Source organism: Heliconius melpomene, chromosome 7, assembly GCF_056956725.1.
Source record: "Heliconius melpomene rosina isolate 202511_hmr_F chromosome 7, ASM5695672v1, whole genome shotgun sequence".
Lineage (NCBI taxonomy): Eukaryota > Metazoa > Arthropoda > Insecta > Lepidoptera > Nymphalidae > Heliconius > Heliconius melpomene.
Genome location: NC_140395.1, coordinates 13481783 through 13502419, shown reverse-complemented (window position 1 = coordinate 13502419; position 20637 = coordinate 13481783). Strand labels below are relative to the sequence as shown.

Here is a 20637-nt window from a genome sequence, read left to right as displayed (position 1 = left end):
TTTACTTTCCGCTATCAAAACTTGTATCTTCAAAAGGCAGAAATCCATAAAATGTTTTATAAAACAGAAATACAATTCCTTCTAGTTTATATATACTGTAATAAATGTAATCTTTTATTTTATTTCATACAATAGAATATTTGATACGAGAAAAGTTTCTTATACGGTAATAAAAGTACATATTTTCAGTATTTTATATATCTCTGACATGAGAGAGTCAGCAAACTTCTATTGTTAGCTTATCATTACTTTACTGTAAAAATGTCGTGAAAGGAAGCATTTCTTTATGCTTTACTTACATTCAAGGCGGTTAATGATTATATTTTTATTTGTAAAATGATTTGTATTATTATAAAAAAATATAATAAAATAAATAATAGGTAAAATTATAATTTTGTAACGTTAACTTATTAACTACACTAGTATCACTTTAAAAAATAATAAACTATAGATATATATCTTTCCGTTTACCACTTTATGTTTATTTCAAGATATTCTTTGCCTTACTTTACTAGAAATACGAAAATATTATAAAGGAGCGGCCCAAACCGGCTTCTGCGTTCTACCAAACCAAATCTTCAGCTTTAATACTAACTATAGAGCATAATATAATAAGCAATTCGTCCTCTGAAACCTCACTTCAAACTAACCCTAAATAATATTACAAATTTCTTCGAAATATTCCTCCATGATTTACATATTTATATACCTACGTAATTCTATATTTTATTGCCAAATTAAGCGCATTTGTGTCGAAATTTACCCACTTATGCCTGTGAGGCGCTACGGTCGAGTGTTTGGCAATTTTCAACCAAATATTTGAGGGTACGTTAGTTTTGCATATCATTATTAATCAGGCGGGCCATCTTTCAGGCGGCAGCGGCAAGTATTAGAGTGTAAACGTGACGGTTGTAGGTTCGAATACCCTCAGTGGAATGAAATATTCTCATTTACTCCATAATTAACGTCATGAACTTAGCTCATGCGTAGAGAACGAAATATCTTAACACTTAGTTACAGTAGTTACACAACAGTCTTGTCACTAGCTTACATTTTTCAACAAGCCCTATTTTTTTTTCATTTTCGTTCGTCATATTGAAAATGTATTTAGGTTATAGCACTATCATAATTCGGAAAATACCTAAAAAATTGGAAATACGGTATTATCGCACCAGATGATATTTTAAATGTGTCGTGCACATAGTTACAACACATTCGAAAAACATTACCCTACTTCTGGCGGACTAGGGGAAAAAAAGATTTAAAAAAACAATTCTTCATTCAGAAGATTTTAAGATTTTTTAAACTTTTGTTAGTAACTCAATTCTGTTTCATCTTCCGTTCTCAAGGCAAAAGATAGAAAACATTATAATTAAAGCTTACTCTGTATAATCAAAAAGTACAAAATAAAATAACGTTCCTTTTGATCTTCTAAAATTCGAGTCGCTAATTAAACTTCTAAGATTTTTAGTAATTATATAATTTTTATGGCTTTTCGTATACAATAAGCGTCATCGAGGCTTCCACTAAGCCTTTTACTGTGGCTATATTTGTTTTATATTTAAAATAATTCTTTACAATGTAATGACAAAGTAAGATATTTTTATAATACATTAGTATTTATCGTGGGTTCGATTCCCATTTTAGATTATATAAATATGTATTGTGTATGCTACTATGTTTCAGTCAGAAAGTAAACTGAGAACTAAGAAGTGGATAAGTAATCCCGCATGGCAAATTAGGCAGAGAGAGAGATTTCGTTCTCCGCTTTTCTTTCAAATTTTAGACATTGTATGGTAAGTGTAATTCAACGCCGCGTTTTGTCTTGCTGGAGCAGAGAAATGAAAATAAATTCAGTCTCCGTGGTAATCGAACCCACAACCACCGTGTTCATTGTGTATTACTGAGCCTCGATCCTTTATTTGTAGCAATAGTTTATTATAGCGACAAAAAATTGTCATAATTTATAACCAACTTAACAGAGAATAACATACTCGTATGAGGCATTAGCTTAATTATAGTATTTTGATTGATGATAATGGATCATGTTGAGCGAAATATTTCAGTAGCTTAAATTTTTTGGCTTTGATCGATTTGCTTCTTTCATATTATACAGGTCTACCATACATTACTATTAAATATATTAGTTTTATTTTTTTTTCTTTTCACATTGTAATTACTGCCCCGAGTAGGAATCAAACCCACAATTGCCGTTTTAATCGTCTAATAGAGACGCGATGATATGCCGTCGTTGCTCTACGACTCCAATAGGGTAAAAAGATATATATTACTATCTAAAGAATAATCTAAATACATACAATGACTGCAGGTTCGATTGCCACACAAAGTGTCATAAAATTAGAAATTCTCTGCCCTATTATATACAGGAAATGCATATAATTATGCACATTTGTAATACTTACTTTAGGCGGCACGATCAAATAAGTTTCTACTTTATGGTCGGCGAGGTAGCCCTCTCTCGAGGCGCCCTCGCCGGGCTCCACTTCAAACTTGCCAGCCAGTTGCAGCATGGTCGCCTTTGTGATGTGAACACGACTGGAATAAATTAAAAAATGGATATTGTAATGAATTTAATAAAAAAAGGGAGAGATAGTAGAGAACGGTAAGTATTGTCACTAAGCCTCCTTCTGGCTATAACTTGGTAAAATAACAATATTTTTATGTCGTACCATTGTTTACGTAAATAACTCTATTTGAAAAATGAGTCCAAATAAAACAAATAGAGCGCCAAGCTTTACTGCCTGCTTAAATTTGCATTTTTATAGTGCAGTATCATATGAAAGCAAATATTGTACTGTAATATGAAACACAATAAGAAATGTTAGATGTTACTTTCAAATATATGTCTACGGCTGTAAACGTGACAGTTATGGGTTCGATTTCAGCTCTTATGTATTATTTTCTTTTCTACACAGCAAAGCGCGGCGCGGCGTTTAGATTCGCATTAGAAAACATGGTGTAAAGTGAAAAAGGGGGTAAGTAGAGAGAATTTAGTGTTAATACATACCATTAACACTGAGTTACTATAAAAAAAAATATACCAAAAAAACTGGGCTCAGTTGCATATTCGTTCAGAAAGCTCTTACAGAAAGCTTTCACACACACGCGATATGTAACAAAAAATAACCTTTGAAAATGTTTGAAAGTATCCATGTTATTTTTATTGTTCACTATCCTGATAGATACCGTCAAAATACCTGCAGCTTGTATTTTTTTAACTTTCCACTAAATTCTGGAGGTATTGCATGTAGTGGCGGAACTCAACGCCATACACCAAAGCGAGGAATTTATTGCCGCTTAAAACCAAAATATCTTTAGCTCAATCCATTCTCTTTCCCATTCTGGATTACGCAGATTCCTGTTACCTAGATTTGTCACAGCAATTGCTAAACAAGCTCGAACGTCTTCAAAATGTAATAATTAGGTTCATTTTTGGATTGCGGAAGTATGACCATATTACTCAACATCGAGTTCAACTTAAATGGTTGACCATCAAGCATCGACGCAATTATCATGCACTTATCCTTTTATATTCTATCTTGTATCTTCCTTTAACTCCTTCATACCTCAAACAAAGATTCACTTTCCTGGGCTCCCACTCTCAGTCTTTCAATCTCCGTTCAAGATATGACAACGTATTGGAGGTTCCACTATGTCGCACCAAGTGCTACAGTGAATCATTTACCGTAAAAACGGCGAAATTATGGAACGAGTTACCCAGGTGTATCAGGCAGTCGACATCAGTTGGTATCTTTAAGCGCCGGCTAAAGGAGTACTACCTATCGTTATAATCTATGTATCTGTTTTGTGCATATGTATATGTAAGTATATGTAAGTATTGTATCTCTATATGAATGTATATATGGTATCTATGTGTGTATTTATGTATATATGTATGTATTTATGAATGTATGTATGTATTTATATATGAATAGCGTATGTTTATATGTTTGATATAATAAAGTACAAAATATCTTTATGCAAAGTTAACCGCCACCAATTGTATCATACTATTAGTTTTTGTTAAAAAAAGGGTTGCCTGTAAGAAATCACTTACAGTGATAAGGCCGCCTATGCACTGTATCTAAATTACAAATTTAATTGTGTAATTTAAATCTTCTTTGTGCAATAAAGTGTTTTTGATTTGATTTGATTTGAGGAATAGAACCAAACTTAACAGTTTTATCAATTGCCCCGAGTGGGCATCGAACTTACAGCCATAGTAATAACCTCAATTCCAGTGTTTGGAATAATATACATATATTTCGAAATTCCATTACAATCGTCAATTTATAGGAACTTTCATTATCGAAATTTTAGTAAAGCTGCTTAAAATGATTGTAGTATATATAAAATGCATCTCACAATGCACTTCATTAAGAGGATTTGGAATTTTCATTACATTAAATTAATTTGTGTTTTCAAGCGGTTTTAATTATTTTTTTTATATAATATTAAAATTCATGTTTTCTATAGTATTGTTATTGCAATATTTAATCTTTTTATTTAGTCAGTCTTGTAACGAAGCAAATCACGGTGTTGAGTTCCGCTACTCAACAGGCAATGATTTCTCCATAATTAGGTGGAAAGTGGGCAACAGAGAGTCTTAATATTAGGTTCCCAATTTCCCTCCGCCTACCCTGCGTTGGATACAGTAAAGCAAAAAAATCATAAAAAAAACATAAAATAAAAAATAATTAATATGGCTAATTAAATATTTTCAAACTCTGACATATTATATTAATTATTGGCAAATCCAATTATGCCCCAATGAAACATTAATAAAATTTCAATTAATATATTTAACGGTAACCATTTAACGTTGTTACAGCATCGGCACGCTACTAAAGGCATTTATTGTGGGTTCAAAATAATATATTGCTCGTTTGATGCAAGAATAAGGTTGTTTATTTTCTATTTTCGCGTTTTCCGTAAATCGTAGCATGGGAAGAAGAAACCTGGAAAGCCTTTAAACACTCCGTTCCCATTAGAACATTTCCGTTCCCTACTTTCCGCCGAATTCTCGAGGCAATGTATGTTGGGTGGCAACTCCAAGCCACGCTTTTCTTCTTCACTTGAGCGAAGAAATGAAAATATTAAATATTTCATTGTCCCAAGTTGGAATAGAAGCCACAACCACACAAACAAACATTTACAGTCGCACACACGTAGTTCATTTCATACAAAATTAGTGTTTATCCCCCCAAAATTAAGTTTGTCAACTTTGTTGACCTACAATCCTGATATTGGTACCAAACAAACTCTTGCGCTTTATAATATCAGTATAGAAGCATAGATAATTGTAGGATAGTATTCTAGACACATATTACATACACTTACCTACTACCAGTACTTTGACCTAGTTTCTTTGAACTGAACCTGAATATGAGGAACATTATCCAGCGCGCAGTTCTCATTATAATCGTACGTCGTCAGATCAACGTATGCTTAGCTTTCAAAGTTTATAATTTAGTAGCTTAAATTAGGCTAAATTAGACCTTTTGTAAGTTAGGACATCGTCTTCTCTAAATAAAAAAAACTTACAACAATGTTTTTACTATTTTTATATTTTCTTTGATCGAATCGAAGCTTAAATAATAGTCAAATTTACTCTTAGTTGTGGTCGAATATTTTTATAATAAACAAAAATATTAGAGCCACAAACATTAAATTTATTAGTGTCAAAGAACAAGTGACAAATAATAGATTTCATGCGCGATATGACGATATTATCGTAAGTACACGATTTAATTAATATATTAACACAATAGAGTGCTGCCTAGATTAACTAGAATACTAGACTTGACCTAATATTAATCTATTCTACAACAGTCCTTTACACAATGGGTGTAATAGGACAAAGATATAATTATTAATCATAAACTGAAATCTCTTTTTCCGCATTACTGGTTAGGTAAAAGGAATTTAGCATTAAGATACTTTCGAGTGGCGACACTTAGTACGTATTGTCTCGTAAATACCTCATGTTTTATCTTTTTACCAGAGCTAAAGCTAAAAAAAATATTATTATTATTATTATTATTATTATTATTATTATTTATTATTCATTTACTTATTGTAGAATCGAACCCACAACCATCGCGTTTGGAGTTACAAGGTAATATATATATGAAATAATTAATAAACTCACCCGGCTATACCCCCCGATTCCATATGATTAGCAAGAGTGACATCATCGCTCCAAACATCGAACTGCCACTTGCGGAGGCCGAGCACTCCACACAGCACATTGCCAGTGTGTATACCGATACGCATGTCCACGTTGAAGCCAGTCGCTTCTCTGACGAACCTGGGGATAAAGGAGTGTTAGTGTTGACGGAGAATATGTCACTAAACTGGAAAAAGCAGTTAAGAAAAAAATATTTTTTGTATTAATACCACACACATAATGGGAGATTATATTTTCGCCTTTATGGGAACCAGAGTATCTTAGCACTAGATTCCCAGGTTCCCTCTGCCTACTATATTATGTGCGGGATACAGCGTGAAGCCAAAAAAATGAAGAGAATACAAACAGTTACATACATATCACAGCCATTTCACTAACCGTATAGCATCGATCATTTGCAGGCCCATGTTGACGCAGTTGTACGCGTGGTTGGGTCGAGACACCGGAAGTCCGGACACGCAGTAGTAACAGTCGCCAAGTATCTTGATACGCATACACTGATTTTCCTAAAAATATTTAATTAAGTTACAATTTACATTTAATTGTGTTTTGCCCACTTAATACGTAACGTCGCCAAAACTGAGCGGAAAGTAGAAAACTAGATACAAGTGAAACAAAAAATATATTTATAATAAATTATAATTAATTCTAAAGTATTAGCAATCAGAATAAGGGGAACCATCAGTTCGATTATTTCGTATTACCCACTCTTGTGAAGAGGACGCTCATTATAAAGGGGTGTCAGGGTTGCTTAATTGGATTTCAATGATTCCTCTGCTATTTTTATAAGTAATTAGTCTAATAATATGACTATTTAATATAAGCTTATAACATTTTTTTATAATTATTTCATTTTTTTTTTTACTTTATGCTATTTCTCGCATTTAGTAGGCAGAGTGAACCTGAACCTATTGTTATGACACTGTAATTCTCATTAAGACTCGCAAAACACTGCCTCGTTTTCAAAATGAAATGACGATATTAATAATTTCATTCCCCAGAAGGAAAAGAATCCACAACTGTCGAGTTTAATTTATTTACATAATATTAATAATATTCTTAATACAAATTTTCAAACGTTCACGGTGTACCTATCTCGCATACAACACATCTAAAGTTTCGTCACTAAACAACATATCTCAAGAAAGTATTTGCGGAAAATAGTAAACGTAGACGTTAACCTTAGGTTCCCTCTGCCTACCTTGCTGCACGCGTGATACAATGTGGAAGTAAGTAAGTAAAATTGATAATAATTTAGACAGATAAATTTTTCTATACAATGTTTGCAAAGGCATAATTTAGAAGTTCCGATATATTAGACATGTTAGCCTGCAGCTAACCTGTCTAGGTGTCTAGAATTGAAATGCCTGTATTTGAGTTTGCATATACCTACGCGCGATTGCATATACCTATCTAAGCTCAGGGGAAAAAAATGTTTGATAACAAATCTGAAATATGCATTAATTGTTTAGAAAGAGCTGATAAATATTATTTTTTTGACTTCGCATGAATCTGCCTTTTTCTTTTAAATGGATTCATGAAAAATCTGCAATTTATTAATAAAAATTAATTACCATAAAGTTCATATCGCGGTTTGCAAAATGTTGTAAAGCAATCATGGTTTAATCTCTTCTACTACCCTGTATCTCATAAAAAATAAATTTCATTAAAAAACAGATACCTGCAGATTTCTGCAGCGGGATCTTACAGGTAATAATTAAGTTACATAGAAACGATAAACACCTTACAGCTTTCCTCTATAAATTGAATATCCAACACAAAAATATTTTTTCAATTTAAAACATTAGTTCTTGAGATTGAGAGTGTTCAACTAAACCAACTCGTCAGCTTTTTAATATTAATAGATATACGAATATATTCCAATATACTAAAGCCAGAAATATCATTGTTGCCAATATATTAGACGCCCATTGTCATCTTAACGTATCTTCCCACCGATATCACGTATTATTATTACAAATTGATATCATTTCTTTCGTCCCTTTTGAGGTGTGTAAGATTATTTACGCGTGGCTTTCATGTGATAATATAATAAAATTTAATTATTGACAATATTATTTGAAATAGGCCAGTCGTGGGGCAGGTGCACAATAAATTTAAATAATTATTATAAATATTTCATTTCCTCGAGTAGGAATCGAACCCAAAACCTGTCGCGTTTACAGTCAATGACGATGATGATGATGATGAATATATTATATGTGGCGGAACTTACCGCAGCGGTAATTCATTAGTATAAACCATTGCTTTAAATTAAGCAATATATGGATAAGCACTTGAAAATTCAGATGAATATTTATAGACGAAGTTATTATAATTTTTAAGTACCTGCTAACACCAAGCTTACTTAACTATTTGAATTTTGAACTAAACTTAGTGGTGTAAACTATTTTAGTATGCATTCGCTTTAGCTAGTCTAGTAGGTCACGTGTGTTAACAATGATTTATGTACTCGGTTTGCAAGTGGAATTTTGTATTTTACTTTTTAATGCATTATATATCCTATCAAAAAATAAATGTGAAACGAGAGTTGAAATGAGTCGTTCTCCAGTTCACAGACAAAAGAACGGGAGACTTATATGGGTGTCGAGTTCTGTGTTCGCTCGAGATAAAATTCAAGCTCTAGAATTCATTCTAAAGTTCAAGTCGTGCTTTGTCATGACAAAGGAAATGGAAATAATTCATTCAGTCGAATTGAAATGGAACCCACAACCGTTACATTTACAATCAGACGCTGTGCCGTTGGACCACTGTAAACAAATACTATTCGAAAATATTTAAAGTTTTAGTCGTTTCAGTTATATTTAATCGAGTTAGTTAGTTTAGATTTGTCTTTCGTCAATTATATTAAACTTTGTTCAACATCGTGCTGAGTACAGAAAACTGTATTTCAGTTTAGTTCAGCCAAAAGTTAAATTGTAATAACTTTACTAGCAAGTTAATAAAAGTACTCATAACTATTAAATATATAAGAAGGGATAAAAAATTATTAACTATTCTTAGAAAAAAAGAGAGATAGAGAAATAATAAAGCTTAGAGCCTTTGGGTCTACGGTGGCCTCTAAAGATCAAAATTAGATATATAAATTAAATAATGTTTCTCTTGGTGAAATTTCACTGAAATCGAACCTTCAACTATCTTCAATCAAATACAAGTAATTAAAAAAATAGTTAGTGAACATTAAGTATTTGCTTTGAAGCGTGCGCGGCGTCACTGTGAAGCGTCTGCCGATGGATGCGGCTTCAATTCCCAATGAGAAGAATTAATTATTTCAACTTCCTCACTCTGGCAAAACGATCTCGCCAATCAATCTACACGGAAATAGGAGAACAAAATGATAAATTTACTTGAGCAATCTGATCGAATCTTCCAAACAGTTCGTTCAATGTCTTCACCAGGTCAGAAGCGGAGAGTCGCTCTGAGAGCGGAGTGAAGTTCACTATGTCAGCGTAGAGTATGCTCACGTTGTTGTGCCTTTGGACGTGCATCTCGTGGAAACGTGTCTGTTTAGAGCTGTCGGCGCACACGCTGGCCATTTTGAGCATTATTGAACGTTTTACCTGTAAGAAAAAATAATATATGTAAGGATAGTCATAAATACCTATTCAAAAAACTTTACATATCTTAACCACTATAATATATCGGCAAGTTTAGCCAACGAATTTCCAAGTACGCCACAGGGTCCCAAATATAAACATAAATAATGAAAGAAACAAGAGAACGACTTCGGCCAAATGAGAAAAGTATATAAAAGTTTTCCTTTTAAGCGTGATTAAGATGTAATCCATCATAATCCCGCAGTACCAAAACGGAATAAGCTAGCTTAAATTGATTTCATTGCATTGCCAGTTTGTGACTTCTACCGTTTTGTAAATCGAAATAAATACAGTTAAGTTACAATAATAAATAATCATTGAAGAAAAACAAATTGATTGAAACTGATCAAAAATATACATTTATATTCATCTATAAGAATCTTCTATTTTACCTTTAAACTTTTTCCCTCATATCAGGATACGCAGAAACCTAGTGATAAGACACTGCGTTTCGCAGTTTTTGGCGAATTTTCGAGATATAGCGTGTTGAGTGGCGAAATTCAACGCCGCGCGTCGTCTACCAAAGCGGGGTAAGGAATATAAATTAAATACCATCATTCTTCGAATGGGAAGCGAACCCACATCCATGGTATAGTTATAATCAGGTTAGGTATAGGTTTTTACTATAACATAATATGAAACATAATTTATATTTTAATTCTGATGATAAATAATAATTCTCACAGCGAAACCTTACACCGCAATATGTAACATACAATAATATAGCAATTTTTCGTTAGCACAAAATTAGTACAAATTATTATTTGCTCAAGATAACTCACAAGGCGCTAGCATGTAACAAGATTAAGAAAATTAACTTCGAATGAAGTTCATTATTCAACTTGACACCTTTGTAGATCACACACACATACACTATACTTAGTACTTACTGTAAAGGCGACAGTTGTGTGTTCAATTCTTATTCGGGGGTATAAATTATTACAAGATTGTGACGAGGACCAAAAGTAGCGTGTGTGTGTGTATGCATGTATGTCCGTTGGTTGTTCCTTTGTAACTGTTAAACCAGTAATACTAAATATATTAATTGAGTTTATGCAGTTGGGTTTTTTGTTTTCTTTATATTTTATACATTTCCGCGCTGTCGTTGACTTTCACATCCCAATCCAAAGCATTGTCTCGAAAATTTTACGAAAAGTGGCGACAGGAGTATCTTAACACTAGGTTGGTTCTGCGTACCCACATGCCATACGAGGAATATAGTGTGAAGCTAATAAAATATATAATAATATATATGTATATTTTGTGTAAATATAATATAAGTACGACGTATATAATATAGGTATCGAGTTTTTATATCAAAATATATTTTTCAAACCGCTGATCTGTGAACTTTATCAAATGCCACATCTATTGATGTTGTGTTTACTATAATACTTATATCGAATTATTAATGTCTGGCTTGCAATCAATAGCCACACAGGCTTTATGAGATTTTATTATGTTTTTTAAGTGCTCTATATTATATGTACAGTATTTTGTTTTTTGGCGTCATGGGTTCAACTTCTACACGGGGAAATGAAATATTTAATATTTTCATATATCTGGTAACATTGCAAAGCGGCAATGAGTTCTAACACTCAACACGCAATGTCTCCAGAATTTCTTTTGCCTACCAAGTAACGTGCGGGATGCAGTGAGAAGTTCAAGAAACAATCACGTTTATCATATAAAAGCTTTTTTTAGGACTTAAAATACGTCACACACATCTTTTAGTGTCCATCTGACTAAAGAAGCAAAGTCAAAAGCAGGTAGGTACCACCCTGCTACTCCCTACTTCCTAGTAAATCATAAAGAAAAATCGTATTGGATAAATCCTACAAATTTGATAAAATCTCTTAACAGTACAAATCTCTATATATTTCGATCATCTTCTTTTGTTGCCGGAAGGCGGCCTGCCTTTAGTCACGTATACTTGACATTTGCATGACCAATTATATATGAGATTGTTGACCTTAGCCGCGTCATAATTACGCGCGCTTATTAGGTGAGATTTATACGTATGTGATGACTAAGATGTGATGATAAAACAGATTCAGCTTCACGCTATTTCACGCACAACAAGTTAAGCATAAGAAAACTAGTGTTAAGGCACATCGTTACCTACATTTCGCTAAATTTTTGAGATTGTGTGTTGAACGGCGGAACTTAACTCCGTGTTTGTCTTTTGTCTTTGTACAAGAGCGTGGAAACAATTTGATTTCCTTGAGTGCTAATCGAATCCACAACTGCTACAGTCAATTACTGACTCACTACCACACAGTATAAATATACGTATTTCATGAATAACCAGTTATTAAACTAAAACACTAGCAAATATCATGTAACAGCGTGTAATTTTGTCGTAATTATTACCTGTTTTAAAACTGTGATAAAATTAATCTGTTTAACAACTCTTTAGTGATATAACAATATCTAAAAATAGCTTTTCGTCTTTACATGGATAGTAAGAATTAAGATAGTGTATAAAATTTGTGTAAAGTCTTAAGCCACGTTATAGTTGGCTATACTCTCTTAAAACTCACAGCGTTGAGTTCCGCCCCTAAATACGCAATGTTTGGAGTCTAGGGGAGAAGAGGAGAACGTCTTCTTCTAGAATGTAGGGTCACTCTCCTGCCTCTATATGATTCGACGTGTTTAGTGCCACCTCTTAACACACAACTTATCAAATTCAAGTGGAAAATGGAAAATGTAGTGTCTTGGCTCTAGTTTCCCTCTAGCTATCTTACTGTACAAGTTACAGCGTAAAACTGTTCTCGAAAATATTCATAAAATGTAATATTATAATACAATATTTAAACTATTTGCGTATTTTAGTACACGAACTGGTTTAACGACAATGACCCAAATGGTCATGTCTGGGTCTCACCGCTCACGTATACAGTTGTTCACAATGTAATGTATACTTATTGTGAAGATAAGTAGCGTTATATTCTTTATACAGCTGTAAGAAGATAAAATAAGCATTTTTTATGTATGATAGGTTCACTTAAAAGATTTTGAAATATTTTTTTATAGTTATCATGTTGCAATTTGGAAGGTTCTTAATGCATTTCTGCATAATATTCTGATAATGAGAAATAAAAACAATCTAGAAATAATAAAGACATCTTTTATGAACCTGCGCAGGTGTTGTCAATGTGAAAGTAAAGGATTCTCGTGTGCAAATTGGATATCTTAACACTAGGCTTTCTTTATCTTCTTGGCGTTAAGCTAAAAAAAATCGAAATAAAACGATTTTTAATTCACAAAAAGACGATAATTAAAATATCCACGAACTTATTTTTGCTTTAGTAGCAACAAACGTTTAGTGTCAAAAATTTTAGTGGCAACCACAACTAGAAGCCTAGATTCAAATTCCCACACTAAATTTAATAAAAATAAAATTAAATTAATAAAAAAAATTCTTCCTAGTATTAAAAAATCACTCATTCACTGAATTCTCAAATCATATCTACTACAGGATATAAGAGTAAGGAAACGTCTATCGTAACTTCCTCCAGTGTGAACAGTATCAAACAGAATTTTTAAACAAACTTTTAATGTATCACACGGTCGGATTTAGGGTTGCTCTGTGTATTGTTCATTACTTTACCCTTATACTAGTATTTTGTTCGCGACTTTACCTGAGTTGGTTATTTAGCATTAAGCAGTGGTATCTGGGGGTTCAATTCTCACTTGAGAGAAATAAATATTTACCTTTGAAACTTTGCTTTTTATGTGTGCTTTCTCTAGCATCATTAATATTGTGGTTGCGAAGGTCAACCGAAGTCTCCTCTTGTCTTTCTCATCTCATCACATTTATATTAATTTTTTAAGACTTTTTTCCATATTAAAAAGTTAATATGTGGAGTAACGGAACCAAACGCTATATCTTTTTTAATAATATCGAAAGAAGATCTAAACACTTTGACTACAAATCTATAATCCTTACAAACAGTTTGAGTGGCCCCAACTGCGCAAAGACAGCGTATTAGTTTATTTATTCTTCAAAAAAATTGTCCATTCTTCTTCCTGGTTAACCCTTTGTGATGATACATGGTAGCTACACGCGTGATTCACATATAGCAATATAGGCAGTGGGAACCTAGTGTTACGACAATCAACAACCAACGAAAAGAATGCCTATTTTCCTTTTTGGGACACTGCGGGAAGCTAAAACAAAAAAATCCGATTATTCTAATCCACAATCTAAAATTGAACAAGAAAACAAAATTGTACAGAAAATTTCCATATCTCGTTTACTTCCTACATCGTCCTATAAGCACATAATATAATAATCTATTTAATACAATACATTATAATATCGAGACGCTCTTATCATACGCATGCGATAACGGAACCGGGTCACCGTGTGTTTATTTTTAAAAAAGTATTTGTTTACCTAACATGGTTGTTGTGAAAATTATCTTTATCTCAATCGCCTATTAAGGTCGTATTTGAAGACGTAGTGGCACAAGCGTGTGTCTGTACACGTGACGGTTATGGGTTCGATTCTCAATTGGTGAAACGGATTATTTTTAAGCGACTTCTGTAAAAAAAGGAGGTTATCAATTCGACTGTTTTTTTTTAAATATATTTTTTTATTTTTTTTTATGTTTGTTACCTCATAACTTTTGACTGGGTGTACCGATTTTGAATTTTTTTTTGTTTGAAAGGTGAAGCTTTCCGAATGGTCCCATTTTTTTTTGGTCCATGTCTGACAACGGTATCTATGAGAAAATCACATAAGTCTTAAGTTTGCATTAGGTATGTGCGCGACAAATAGACGAATAACTCAATGTCGCGCCAACCGATTTTGATGATTCTTTTTTTATTTGAAAGGATACACTTCAAGGATAATTTGGTGAAAGTTTGGATAGGTTCCGATTATGGGATCCGGTGAAAATTGAGAAAGTTTGTTTTTTTTTTTGGTAAAAAATTGATTATACTGTAATAGTTACAAAAACTTTTAAAATTGATGTCAGAAGTGAGATTCCTGATCGTTACATTTCTTTTCAACCAACCTCAAAAAAGGGAGATTCTCAATTCGCCCGAATGCTTTTTATGTATGTTCTTGTCAATATACCAAAGTGTAACTTTGCACAAAAATAATACCTAATTAATAAAGTTTTACATAGGACAACCACAACCACTCGTTGACAACCACTACCACCACCATCACCACTCGTTTAAGAAGCATAATTTTAAGATCTACCCATCACTTAAAATCGTAAAATCAATTAATTTTGAACAAAAGAAAACCGACTTCTAACAACGAACTAAAAAGTGAAAAATAATTATATAAAGATTTTATAATTTTGAAGTCGGTGTCAAACTAATGCTACAACACCTTTACTACAATATCTAATTACTAAGCCTGTTTGTTTTGTTAACTTGGCACCGACTTAAAAATTATAAAATAAATCTTTATATAATTATTTTTCACTTTTTAGTTCGTTGTTAGAAGTCGGTTTTCTTTTTGTTAAAAATTAATTTATATATATAAATATTTTCCACTTTACAATTTAAAATCAATCAAAATTACTAAATAAATATTTTATTGAGTTAGCTAAAACTCTGAATAATTCTCAATATATAGATATTATTGTCTTTAAAATGATAATGTTATTAGAAAAAGAATTATAATAAATGTAATGTTCTAGCAGGCGAAGCCGCGAACGCGTCGCTAGTATTCAATGCCATTTAGTTACGTTATTTCTCATATGAGATACAATGTATGTTGTTAATATAATATGTATAATTTCAGTACATATTGATAACATTCCAAAGAGATACATGACTCTAGGTATAACTGTATAATTGTTAACTAAGAATTTAACTTATTATAAATATGTATTTTAGTAATTACTATTGTTACTTATATTATTTAATGTTTGAATAATGATCAAATGACTAAACAAATTTGGATGAAAACTAACATAAAGAATTCCTAAAATCCGGAAGTTTTTTCTGGCAGCGATGGACTTTATAAAATAAACAAACACACTTCGTTCTTCACTTTCTTTGTCTGTCAGAATGAGGAAAAGAAGATAGTGAAAACGAGCAGGACTCGAACCCATCAACACGACATTTACCTCAAACATTGCACAACTGAGCACATAGATAAGAACTGATAATAATTTATAACCTCAATTAACACTTAGCATATCTCGATATATTTATTCCGCTAAAGTGACGTGTTATGTGGCTTATCAATGTTATCAGTATGTTTATTAGAATTTTTCATAACTTTTTGTATACAGTTTTAGGTAGACTGGGTCCAACCAGTCTGTTTTAACGAAACACGACGATTGTAGGTTCAGTTTCGTCCAGTCGGAGGAATAAATGATTTTCATTTCCTCGCTCCTAGTAACAAGACAAAGTTCGACGTTGAGTTCCGCGAATGAACACGCAATGTCTCGAAAGTTAGGCGGATTCGGGGAATGGTGTGTATTGATGCTAGATTCCCTCTGCCTGCCTTGCTTTGTGTAGGAAATTTTTTTTTGCGTTTTTTTGCGTGAAATTAAATTATACAATCAAAAGTTTTATAACTATATAGACAGACATCGTTTACAGTCGCACTCTTGTAGCCCTGCGCCACAGTATTTATTAATACATTTTAAAAACTATAAAAAATAAACTTTATATTCACATTATTATTGTTTAAATTCTTAATGTTTCTTTTGGAAGTGTACATTTTTAATAAAACATTTATTCATTTATATCATTTATAATTTATAACGCATTATAATTGCTAAGTTATTTTTAAATTAGTAAGTAATAAAATATAATTATTACAACATTACATAACTTAAGGTTATTTCATTGTATCATTCTTACTTTTCTCGAACAAATTTATATCCATTAGATACATAATTATAACTAATACACTAAAGAGCAGAGTGTGTTAACACTAGGTTCTACCCCACCCACTTCTAGCTACTTATAGACATACAGTATTCGGCATACATACATAATGATTAATTAAGTAATTCCCACTATTAAATAATGAGGAGATTTAGGTAGGTACTGACAATGACGCTAAGCGCTATGCAATATGTTAAAAGCTTTCCAAATCCTATATAAAGTATAATTAAACGCTCATTATATGTACAATATCGTTAAAAGAGTTAAAGGCAAAGGTGGTGGTGTGTATTCGATCCCTTGTTGGGGTAATATTTATATTCTTGTAAATATTTCGTGGTCGCTGTCGTAGCGCAGTGCTATAAGGGTTTTAAATATTTAATATTTTATTTGAAGCAAACCGCGGCGTTAAGTTCCACTAATGAACGTGCATTCCAGAAAGTAGGGAATGGAAGTGAAGGTCGGAATTTCGTGCGTAATTATGTTTATAAATTACCAGCTCAGTATTCAGGATAAAACAAAAGACTTCATAATGTCAATAAAAGAATTAACCTAAATCAGTTGGTAAATCAAAAGTGTAATTAGCAAACGTATGTCTGTAGCAATTCTTATATTGCATATATATTTGCAATGTTCCTTCAATCTAAAAGTGTCAGTAAAGTATGATCCGATAAGAAATATTGCAGATAAAAATTTTGAAATAAAAAAAAATTACAATATAATTTTTAATTGATATTTCATTGTTTCAATAACAATACAATGGGTAACAGTGAAACTTGATGTAATACAGGCTTATGGCCATTCTCGGCAAGTGGGCTATTGAATGTCTCGAAAATTGAGTAGTGCCCTGTAGGAACAACAGAGTAGGTCCTGCATATAGCTTGGAAGTAGCCCCAGTAGCACAGTAGTGGGTTCGATGTCAGTAATAAGGAGAGTAGTAGAAATCATAATAAATTTATTTTATTATGAAAGTAGGTTATCGTGGCTTTATGCGACAGTGTATTAGTTAACAAGGATTGTTGTCGTGGCTAAAAACGACTGTATGCCAACTCGAAGGGGGTTATATAAAAAAAATATTTGTTCCTCTGATCTGGTGATACAAAGCTCGGCGTTAAATTAACGCAATATCTGTAAAATCGGCAGTAAGCGGAGAATAGAGAGTCATGACGCTAGATTATCTAGCCTACCTTGACATATATCGAAAAACTGTTAAGCAAAAAAATACTATTATTTCATAAATTCATTAACTTATGTGTGTATTTGTGTGTAATTATACACACACATACAGATAAGTTTTTCAATGTTATTGTGTTAATCATAACAATGAAAGATAACGATTGTACACGTATATACTTAGAAAATTGATTGACTAGGATATAATCGATTATCATCATACTAATATTATAAATGTGAATATAAGTTTGTTTGTTACGCTTCACGCCAAAATAACTTAGAGTTATTAAAAAACACATAAGATACATATTATTAATTTTAAAATATATTATATCTTTTGGCTTTAACATAAAGGACTAGAACCAGTTCATGAGATTAGCACATAAAGCCCAACAAACTCTGTAGCTTTACAATATATGAACATATTGTTTACTCAACCCTTTAATAATTTGCACGATTCTATATTGATTAATAAATTATGTTTCTGCTTACTGCAAAACATAAGTCATATTTTAAAAATCGAATTTAAATAAACATAGAAAACACGTTTATAAATGCGCATCCGTGCTAATACAATAACATAATTTACATATTAATATTAATAAAAAGACGATTTTAACGCCAAGACAAAACTAGTATACATCGATTTATTACACGTATAGGAGACAGTAAATAAGGAAATCGCTTTGTATTTATTGTTTTTAAGCAATAAAGTATAATGCCATTAAAATATGCTAAGTTCTGATAATAAATCAGCTTCACGCTGTATCCCGCACATATCAGGGAAGCAGAGGGAAGGAACCTAGTGTAGAGACACTCCGTTCCCCACTAAAATAATAAATTCACCTTAAATATATCTCAAATGAAAGTCAAATTCAATATTGACTAATGCCTCGTTTATGGCTTCAACGTGAAAACAATCAGTTCCAGGCACCTAGTACTGTGTCAACTCGATAAATAATTCAAGCATAACATTTGAATTGATATTTTCTTATTTTATCAATACTTTTAATGGTGACAAAATATTCAATAAATGGCATTATCTATTGTCCTATCACTTTTTTCATGCAGTAATGACGTAATTGCATTTTTTGAAAAAACAAGTAAAATAAGTATATCAGTGTATGCGGAAAGACTTTCTACAAATTTTGATTACGTCTTTTTAAGTATTTCAAAAAGTCAACATGCAAATATGTCATTGTATAACCAAATAAGGTATATGATATATCTTAGGAGCAATTTTTGGTTAGTATTATATTTATAAAATTCGGACGAGTCCAAGAGGCGTGGATTTGAATCCAACTACGTTTATTTTTTTTATTATACGTTTTTAAAGATTCAAATATTTGTAAGCAATAAATTATAATGCGACTGAAAACTGTAAGCAGCTTTTCATGTTAGTAGTAATCTTGATAAAACGAAAAGAACTATAAAAGATAATATTTTCAAAGAACCTTAGAAAGAAATATTTTAAGTTATATTTTTCTCAGTAATAATTTTTATGGCTAATTTTCAATATATTGAATATCCGTAATATAAAAATGTTAAACCCGATTAGAATCCGCACCGCTCGTATAATACATTCGAGACAATGGGCTTGTAATCATTGTTCTTAGGCAATAAAATATGAGGCATTTCAAAAGTTTAAGCTGCTTTACAATTTTGTGCTAATTTATTAAAAACAATAGAAATACTTAAAAAGATAAGATTTACTTAGTAAAATTATATAGTACTAGTGGGCCCGGAAGCGGCTACGCCCGCGAAAATATAAGCCTAAATAACTAAAATAAGTTAAAAAATAATAATAAGTGGAGATTTATTATTAGAAAAAATATCAGAGTAACCGAAATGAACAAACAAAAGAAGTAAAAGTACCTAAAGTTTGCCGTGCGCGCGTCCTAAACATTTTTCTATATTAAATAATTATTAATTTTTGCGAACAATATTAAATAAAATCCCAAATGATTTAAATTACGATATTTAAAGTGTATAACATCGGTATGGATAACCAAACTGAGATAAATTAATTATAAGCAGCAAATAATTACATAAAAAATAATAGTAATTCGAAAATATATAAAATTTATTTATTTTATTTCAAAGTCATCTGCCCGTTCGCGTCGGTCATACTATACCACTCGTAGGCTAGGTCATTTGGAATCAGTGACATCTTAATTATTTATTAGAATGTTATACAGTAAACTATAATTTCAATCTAGTTGAAATGCTAAAAGTGACTGTTATATTTATTTTCATAAGGATGAATATCAAATTATAGAAATCATCTAATTTTTGTTAAGGTATACAAATCTATATCAGCGCGCGCCATGTATGCATTAAGCAAACTCACTTTGGGTGACGTTTTCTTAAAACAACAAACTTTGCAAGCCGTTGCTTAGCACGCGTAGCGACGATTGTTATTAACATGGCGGAATAAATTCCTTGTCAAATTAATTATTTTGATATATTGGTATATATCGAAAATATTACAAATATGAGAAAAAAAAGTATCCTATATTCATCCCGGGACCCTCAAGTATCTCTATATGAGTATTTTATCACAATTTAATTAGCGGTTTGGCCCTGATTGCGTAAAGGACAGACAGACAGACAGACAGACAGACAGACAGACAGACAGACAGACAGACAGACAGACAGACAGACAGACAGACAGACAGAGTTACTTTCGAATTTATAATATAGGTATGGATTCTATAAGCAAATACCAATACTGTATCTAATAACTAGTAATAAAATTACAGATAAGTAGCC

The 20637-nt window shown here is 31.9% G+C and overlaps 1 protein-coding gene across 2 annotated transcripts in view; it reads right to left on the bottom strand.

Annotated features, from left to right (window-relative positions):
* Ac76E (adenylate cyclase type 2 Ac76E) overlaps positions 1–20637 on the bottom strand; it is a 146206-nt gene that overhangs the window by 12003 nt on the left and 113566 nt on the right. For both annotated transcript variants that reach the window (XM_085187866.1, XM_085187865.1), the window contains exons 6-9: positions 9580–9792; positions 6590–6717; positions 6173–6331; positions 2424–2556 (exon numbers count right to left, since the gene is read on the bottom strand). In XM_085187866.1, coding sequence (XP_085043992.1) covers positions 2424–2556; positions 6173–6331; positions 6590–6717; positions 9580–9792 — 633 coding nt within the window. The remainder of the gene's footprint in view (positions 1–2423; positions 2557–6172; positions 6332–6589; positions 6718–9579; positions 9793–20637) is intronic.